Genomic DNA, 9,588 nt, shown 5'->3' with positions numbered 1-9,588 from the left:
AGTATTAAAAAAACAAGTACAATATAAAAAAATAATCATTAAAATACGTATACGTTTAAAATAAAAAAATTTGGTAAATAATAAATTTCAAACAAAAGAGAAAAATACCTAACACATTGAAACGTTGAGATTGTTTCTGCATAAGATTTTATTTTAGTCATGGTTTAATAATTATCAAAATGTATTTAGTATTGGTTTTTGTTACTCAGTATACTTTTTTTATCTATGCCTTATTTTATTTTAAGGTTGTCGTTTGTATATCATTAATAATTTGCTCAGATTCATAGAGACGATGACCTAATATTTTATTTTTATTTTTTAGCCGAAAGAAATTGTTAAAAATATTTTTTTAAAGTTGCTTTCGAATCTACTTTTAAAAAACATAAAACGTAAAAGCTTCATTGATGAAGATATTTTGATTAGGGAATGTCGATTAATAATGTCGACAAAATGGGGAGGAGGAGGTCTGAAACGTTTTGACAATTATTGACAGGGGGAGGTCAAGAAAAGTTGACGTTTACAATATTGATTTTTTAAATAAAGTAGGTTACTTATAATAAGAAAAGTTAGGCAGCGTTTGTAGTTGTTTATAGCGTAGCGTTTGTATTGGGGAAAGCGGTGTAATAAAATAAAGGTAATAAAGTTGTTTGATATCATCCCAAGCAGTATTCAATATGTCGCCTTTCTTTTAATGTACTTTTTATGAAGTTTTGTGAATTAATTTAATTTAATAATTAAGACAAATAAGACAATTACTCTTGAATAAAAAATTTTTCATTTGATTGAGTCGACATAAAACCTCGTGGTCTCTTAGCACACTGTGTTATTACTTTGCGACATTTTTCTGATGCATCTTTCTTTTGTAGTTTTATCCATTTTTTTTAAACAAAAAAAAAAAGAAAAAAACTTTCAATCCTCCTCATAACCAATACTGCGCAATCTTTGAACTTATTTATTTATTATTATTTATTTATCATTGGAAATTATCAAACTATTATTTAATTAGATAAGTTAGTTGTTAATGGTTGTCAAGATTTGTTATTAATAAGTATAAACTGCTAATTGTAATTGATTGAGCACGATTATTTTCTTTTTACCTGAGTTGGTTACTATTTTCTATCTGAATACAACGTAAATATTCTGAAGATTTTTAAGAAAGGATATACTTTAAAAACAAACGTTAAATTAGTTGTAATCCTAGAGTTAAACCTTTTTTGGAATCCTGTAAATTTAAGACCAATTTCAAATCTCCTTTGTTTCTCTAAAATATTAGAGCGAATTATGTTTAGTCAACTCTTTGGTTTTCCAAATGTATATATAATAGTTGGCAAAGAGTTTTTAAATCTAACGGAATGGTTTAAGAAAAATTAACTTCGATACAATTAAAACAAAATACACTTTTTAAATAGACTAAAACTATGCTAATATCTCTTGGTGCAGCTCTAATATATTTAAGATTAAAAAAGTTCTAAGTAGACAAAAACGTGCGGTCAGAATTATTTTGAATCCAGGTTGATTTACCCATTTTAAAGATCTATTCAAAAATAATATCCAAATGTTTTTCAACTAAACAATTATCAAACACTTATTTTTATGTATTATCTTGAAAGAAAAATAATAATATTGTAGGAGAGACATGGGCAAGATGATCTTAACAACTTTTGTTGTTTACTAACTTATTTTTAAGCATAAAAACTAATTTTAAGTAAACATGTTAGATTAGTCCTTAGTGGTATTAAATATATTGCATTTACTTTTTCAAATAAAAAAGATTAAAGTTATTTTTTTTTTGGCATAACCTTAACAAATCTTCATCTTGACTTTGGCCTGGAGAAGGAATTTAATAGTCTATCAGTTGGAATATAGTTTTTTTCACCTCTATTTAGGTGCCCCAAGACGTCCTTACGGTCTTCACGCCTCCTTCCTAACCGATGTCGCAAAACTTGCCCAGTGGTGGCAAATTTTGCCACCTCTGGCAAATACCTCTGGGAATTACAGTTGATTTTAGAATTACCTTAAGACACTGAGTTGTGGTGTTATTCTATGGAACAAACAAAAGTTACTTATTTTGCTTTATAGTACTTTTGAAATGACCCATTCAAATATTGTCCTTTTTTTGCCATAGCTATGTAATTATTATTTATATTAGACAAATTGTATTTATTTTTTGTTACCCAAAAGCTAAAAATTTATCTACTTTAAAATAATGAAGTAAACAGTAGCAACAGATCAGGGGTGGGGCTTTTCCCCACCTCTGCATTTATTGTTACTACCTACTTTTTATTTTTTATTTTTTATTTTTAGGTGCCCCAAGAAGTTCTTACTTATCACGTAGCACTGCGCAAGAGTATTTGGCAAAAGGTTCACACCTCCTTCTTATCCGATATCGACAAACTTGCCCAGAGGTGGGTATAATGCTATAGGAAATTTTAAACTAGGTCTTAATAGATTTTTTTGAACATTATATTTTGCCGTTGAAGAAATTTTACAACCTTCATATGTTTACAAATAAAATTAATAACCAGAGCAAAAAGAAGGCATTATTATTGTGGAAAACGTTTCCACAAAAATGGCCCACGATTCTGAATCGAATAAGAACTCAGTTTTGAATAAGATTTAGGAACAAAAATGTTTTTTTTTGGTTAAGTTTTAAACTTTTTGGAGACAGACCGTATTTTGTTTTATATGTAAACTGTAAAACTAGTGGGATGTTAAGTTTGTGAATATTTAAGGCACCAAGTCTACGTAAAATAGGTTCACAAGGAACAGCTTTACCAGCTCCAAATACAATTCTAACTGCATGTTTTTTCTTTCTATAGAGTTTTCTTAACTTAGTGTGATTTGTACTTGCCCATACAATATTGCTGTAGGTTAGGTAACTTTTTATAAAAAAATTTAAAATCGTCTTTGCTCTAAAGATTACGCCAATGTTTTTGAGATTTTTTTTCAATGGAGTTTATATGTTGTTTCCATGATAGATTTCATCAAAATTCATTCCTAAAAAATTAGATTCATATATAAAAAAAGATTTTTTGTCTTGTCTCTTTTGTCTTTTCATTTAGCAACTACTTCACTCTCTCTACTTCTGCTTATAATGTCTCCTTGTTTCTAAGTTTCTCAGTTTTAACTTCTCAGTTCTCAGTTCTCCCTGTTTCTCAGTTTAGCTTTTGTTCATTCTTTTAGATTTGACTTCAGTTCTTAACGTGATTTATCATGTTCTTTGTTTATTCAAAGAAATTTTAGAAGTTAATGGCGTACAGGTGATAACCTTTTCTATTAAACCTAAAACAATATTTCCCTTTTAACCCAAAAAGTATTTATAGAGAGCCTCATTAGAGCATATTTTTACTATTTGTACAATACCATCCAACTAGATGACAGTTTGACCCATCCGATATAAAAAATAACTCTAAGAAACTGGCGCATATCTTCTGATTTATTGGTTTGGCATCATTTTCATTTAGATTTGGACTATAAGCTAAGTAGCTATTTTTTCAACTTTCAAAAATTTAATTTTAGTTTGACAAAAAAAAATACGAATAAATAATCATAGTAAATTAAATAATTGGAAATAAATTAAAAAAAAAAAAAGGGAAAAGTTCCTTTGAACTTGATTTTAAAAAACAAACTATATTAAAAGGTTTAGTAAATTTAAATGAAATAATCCTAATCAAATTGTTATCTTTGTAAAACGGCAAAGTTTATCGTAAAAAGTTTGTTAAAAAAAGTTTTTTTTTTGGTAAATCTATATATTTAACACAGCAAATTGTTTAAAAATGGAAGTAAATTGGGGAGACTGTCTAAATAAAATAATATTTTTTAAAAAATTGTGTAAGGCAAATTTTAAATTGTGTGATTGCTTGCTTATAAACCATTAAATCTAAATTTACCCCCTACCCCTACTAGATGATTTGTATCCACCAAATCAAAAAATTTAAATAAAATCTACCCCTTTCCCCTTACTTTATGGTCTGAATCCACTCTTCGCTTCTTCTTTAATTCAACTCAAGTTAACTCAATACAATTGTATTGAATCATAAAATATTAATTTCTCTTATGGAAAACTGCTTAAATTACCAAAGAGCATGGTTTAAATGTATAATACAATTGTGGTTTATGGTTGAAAAAAATAAAAATTTCATATTTGGATTACGGTAAAAACGAAACTAAGTCTGAAAGAAGAAGCCTAGGAATTTTTTTCCTTGAGTTATACTCAATTTAAGATATCAGGAAAATGTAATATTATAGATAAGTAATGTCCTTAAACTTGAAATTCCAATACAAATTCATATATATAAAAAATGACTACTACTATTAATTTTTTAGGTTTCCACGAAATTCATTTAAACTATTATTTCTTACTCAAAACAAAACATTATTTACAGGTTTCTTTAAATAATAGTTGTTTCCTTGTCTGGTTTTATTGGTCAATCAATTATTAGATAAATTATTTTTATCGGCTTATTTTTCCCACTCGGAATCCTAAATTTGAACTCTTTTAATCAGAAACAATATTAGAATCACAATTAAGACTATTGTCTGACTGAGACATGCTACATTGGTTAGAATTTATGTTACCCTTTCTCAGTGTTACATTATAGAATTTTAGTTAGACAATTTTTTTTTTCAATCTTTTATGGCAAGAAACTGTTTCAGCAATATGCTATTGATGCATATGTCAAAATTGAAGGCCAGCGCATTGCTTTCATCAGAAATAACCATAGAAAGCTAAGAAGCAAGCAGTATGATGCCTTACATGAACATATAACAAACTTGGACATGATCATAATTTTAGACCAGGGAATGTAGTGGTTTTGCCATCAATTTATGTAGGAAATCTTTGAGCTATAAAAGAAAACTTTAAAGATGCAATGGCTATAATTAAAAAATATAGTAAACCAGGTCTTCTCATTACTTTTATCTGCAATCCGAAATGGCGCGAGATAACTGAAAATTTATATCCAAGCCAGACTGCAAATGATCGACTTGACTTAACTACCCAAGTATTCAAACTCAAATTAAGTAATCTACTAAATGATATTTTTAAAAAAAATGGTGTATAAGGAAAAGTTGTAACCCATGTTCAGGTTATCAAATTTCAAAAGCGTGATTTGCCACATGTTCATATTTTACTTCATTTTGCAAACGATGATATGCTTGAGACAGCACATGATATCAATAATTTAATATCTGCTGAAATTCCAGATACGATTGTAAATCCTCAACTTTATGAAATTATTAAAACTTGCATGATTCATGGTCCATGTGGTTTATTAAATCCAAATTTTCCCTGCATGATAAATGGAGTATGCAACAAAAAATATCCTAAAGAATTTTATGCCAACACAGTTGCAGTTCATAATGGTTATCGGCGTTACAGGCGTCGTGACAATTGCTTGGTTATCAATATTTAAGGCAACAATGTAGACAACCATTGGGTTGTACCTTACAATCCTTGGTTATCAATGAAATATCAAGCCCATATTAATGTTGAAGCTTGCATGTCTGTAAAGGCTGTTAAATATTTATGCAAGTACTTAAACAAAGGGCATGACGGCGAAAATATAGAAATAAACGAACAAATTAATCATGACGAAGTAAACGCTTTTTTAGATTGTCGTTATGTTAGTGCGCAAAAAGCATTGAGGCGAATATTCGAGTATTCCATAAGTCAAATGTCACACACTATTTTCCGCATTAAAGTTCATTTTCCTGAGAATCACATAGTGTATTTTAGAGAATGAGCAGAATAAGTGGCTTAACATCGAGCTGCTCAACGTGATACACATCTTATGGCATGGTTTAAGTTAAATTCCGAATATGAATAAGCCCCTTCATATTTATATGTAGACATTTCTTATCACTTTGTTTTTGATGATAAACTTTGTAAATAGAAGGTTAGACAAAGGGGTGGTAATAAAGTGATATTACCACTCCTTTGTCTTTTTGTAAGAATATATAAAGTTAATCCAACCAGAGAATTGTTTTTTCTTAGGTTGTTATTTTTGCAAGCAAAAGGAGCAACATCTTGGGAGAATGTGCGTACTCTTGTTGTATTGACTTTGAAATGTTTCATGAAGCATGTCCTTTGAAAGGTTTGTTGCAAGATGACACTGAATAGCAGAATATTCTTTTTTGAGGCGGTTTTAATACGAATGCCAAAGCAAATTAAACAGTTGTTAACAATTATTTTGACCTTTTGTAAACCTGACAATCCTTTACATCTCTGGTATACATAAAAAGCTTTTATGATGGAAGATTTCAGTCACCACTCAGTCCCACTTCTAATAGCTGAACAAGCTACTCTTCGTCAAATTGAAAAGATTATTAATCAAAGTGGTAAAACACTGGCTGCTTACAATTTGCCTGCTGTTGATGAGTTTTTAGAATTTAATATAGAAAATTTTAATGAAAATGCTCAACATCTATTGAAACCAATTAAATGAGGACGTTGCTCTATTTTAATCAATTAAATGTATCTAATGTTATCCTTGCTGCACTGAATGAGAAACCAAGAGTAGGAAATCAACATTATAGAGTGTTTTTCATGGATGGATCAGTTGGTAGTGGAAAAACGTTCACGTATAATTATTTGATTGCTGAAACCATAAGTAGGGGTTGTAAATCTGCTACTGCTGCATGTGCTGGCATAGCAGCAACTCTTCTCAAAATGGATCTACATTGCATGATTTATTCAAACTTCCTTTCCCAATATTGGATAACAGCACAAGTAATTTAACCCCTAGCTCTATACAAGGATATTTTTTCAGACTAATTATTTGTTTTTGCTTGATGAAACATCGATTATACCTAAACATGCCTTAAATGCAATTGATAGGTTGTTAAAAGATGTTTGCAAACTACAACTATCCACTTTGAGGAAAATTCATTCTTTTTGATGGTAACTTCAGGCAAATACTGCCTGTTGTGAAAAGAGGACAACCAACTGAAATTGTAGAATCGTGTATAAAATGTTCTTTACAGTGGCAATGGGTGCAGAAGTTTGCATTAACTGAAAATATGAGTACATGATGGGGAAGGAGACTTTTCACAATGGCTATTAAAACTTGGTAGTGGAAAAATACCTGTTAAAGAAGAGGATCCTTTTAAAGTATGCATTGAAATACCTCATCAGTGCATTATTAGAGAAAATGTCTTTATTTTTAATAAGATTTTTGGAAATGCTGAACAAAATGATTATTCTAAACGTGTCATTTTAACACCCACTAATGTGGATTCATTATCAATCAATGAAGAAGTGCTTGAATGTCTACCGGGTGAGGTCAAAATTTATTTAAGTGCTGATCAAATTGAGACTGATGACCTTAATGAAAGAAATAACTTTCACGTTGAGTTTTGGAACAGCTTAACTTCTTTAGGTATGCCTCCTCATTTTTTAAAATTTAAAATTGGTTGTGTAATTATGCTACTTAGAGATTTAGATCACAAAACTGGGTTATGCAATGGCACTCGAATGAAAGTTTGTGCTTTACAAAATAATTTTAGTGATGCAGAGGTTTCGACAGGTGCTTCTGGTGGTAAACGGGTATTTGTTCCTCGAATTCAGTTAGCTCCATCAGATTCTAATGTACTTTTTGTTCTGAAACGTCGTCAGTTTCCTGTCAGATTGGCATATTCAATGAAAATTAACAAAATTCAAGATTAAACATTTGACAGAGTCGGTGTATATCTAAAAAAAACTTGTTTTTCTCATTGACAACTATATGTTGCCTGTTCAAGAACTAGAGCATTTGACAGTTTTTTTTATAATTATAAACATCCCATTCAAGGTATGGTCTCAGGTATGGTCGCTGAAAAATGTTACACAAGCAATATTACATTTTCTAATGTTCTTAATTTATAGTGTTTAGGTTTTTCATATTTCTAAATGTTCATAGCTTGCAAGCATAAGCTTTATGATGTATCTAGTGACTTTTAGTTGTTAATTATACTTTTAATTATCAATTGTACTTTTTATTTACCGTTTTTACTTTCTTTTGTTTAAATATTTGTTCCAAAATTCCATATAAAATTCCAAAAGTTGCATTAACAAAATAGCATAAATTTTGAATGGTTTAATAAACAATTTTCAAAAATGTTATATTTACAAATATACTTAATTTATAAATGATTATTGTTTTAATATTAAACACCTAATTTTTTTTTATAAAAAAATGTAGAAAATGCAAACAGTTTTTGTTATTTGCCTACTGTTATAACTGCTTTTAAATAATTATTAGCGTTATAATTCACAGACAAGTGTGTAGAGCTAGGTTGTTAAACTAGCCAAGCAAGTGTCATGACTTGCAGTGTGTGTAAAGCTAAGCTGTAATGCTAGCCGACATATAACTAACTTCTTCATTACTAAAAATCTATTTAAAAAAAAAAAGAAAAGTAAAGTAGCGATAAGTAAGATTGCTAACTTTGCCAGCCAAGAGGTTTAGTTAGCAGAGGTGTTAGACAGCATTTAGTGCCAAAAGTTGTTAGGGATTGTGCATAAGTTACGTAACGCAAACTTATACAATAAAACATAAAATTTCAAAAGTTTTTCCTCGCAGAGTTTTAATATTTAGATAAATTAGCGCATTAAGTTTAATGAAAATTGCCGAGTAAAAGAGCTAAATATTATCTATTTCAGTTTATAAATATATTTTGCGTTGCGTAATTTTTGGACGATTTCTTACTGTTATATTTAATGTCTGTTGTCTAGCCTTTTATAGCTATATATATATATATATATATATATATATATATATATATATATATATATATATATATATATATATATATATATATATATATATATATATATATATATATATATATATATATATATATATATATAAAACACATGTCTGATAAAATTTAGTGTAATTTCATCCTACAAATATCTTAAGCTATTTGCTATTGCGTAATTGTTTTGCGTAATTGTTGTGATGTTATTGTTGTAATGCTTTGTGTTAGTAGACAGATTGGCTTACCTTCCCGTGGTCTCTATTGTTTAAAAGTGATTTTAGGTAGTTTCTCTAACTGCTGTTAATCATTCACTAAAAGCCAATATAGCATTTGATATTACTATAGTACAATTGTTTATATCTCCTTAATTTCTTTTACCTTAGTGTTATTAATATTTTTGCTCTTTGAATGAGATTAATTAAACGAGTTGGCTTTTCATTAGATATTGGTTTCAAAAATGAACACCATAGCCAAAGTGCTCACAAAATTAAGTAGTTTTAAAAAATCTTTCTATTTTGTTCTTTTTTAATTTATTTTTTTCTTACTTTTTACTAATTTTTCTATAATTTCCTACTAATATGGAATCACGTAGTTTTTTTAATATATGTTTAATAGTCGTCCCTATCGGTAATATTTTAAATTATTTTAATATGATTTTCTTTACAATAGGCTATTCTTGGCTCCTTCAACGTTGATTGTTTTTTAAGAAAAGTATGTGTTATATAGATTTTTTTCTAATATTTTTGTTACATATTTAACTATTTATCATGTAAATAAATTTGTTTTTAAAAAAAAGTGAACACAATTCTAAATATTTAATTTTTACAACTATTTTATATGGTTTTAACATCT

At 28.6% G+C, this 9,588-nt stretch overlaps 2 protein-coding genes across 2 annotated transcripts; both read left to right on the top strand.

The window, feature by feature from the left end:
- Positions 1-4,871: 4,871 nt before the first annotated feature.
- Positions 4,872-5,414, top strand: LOC136074674 (uncharacterized). Its single transcript, XM_065787013.1, has 2 exons — positions 4,872-5,003; positions 5,088-5,414. The coding sequence occupies exons 1-2, from the start codon at positions 4,872-4,874 to the stop codon at positions 5,412-5,414; spliced, it is 459 nt and encodes a 152-aa protein (XP_065643085.1).
- Positions 5,415-5,465: 51 nt separating this feature from the next.
- On the top strand, positions 5,466-7,666 carry LOC136074673 (uncharacterized). Its single transcript, XM_065787012.1, has 3 exons — positions 5,466-5,624; positions 5,996-6,095; positions 7,041-7,666. Exons 1-3 carry the CDS (start codon positions 5,466-5,468, stop codon positions 7,664-7,666), a joined length of 885 nt encoding a protein of 294 aa, XP_065643084.1.
- Positions 7,667-9,588: the final 1,922 nt, after the last annotated feature.

Source organism: Hydra vulgaris, chromosome 01 (genome assembly GCF_038396675.1).
Source record: "Hydra vulgaris chromosome 01, alternate assembly HydraT2T_AEP".
Classification (NCBI taxonomy): Eukaryota; Metazoa; Cnidaria; class Hydrozoa; order Anthoathecata; family Hydridae; genus Hydra; species Hydra vulgaris.
Note: the sequence above shows the minus strand (reverse complement) of the source record. Positions and strands in the feature narration are given on the sequence as shown.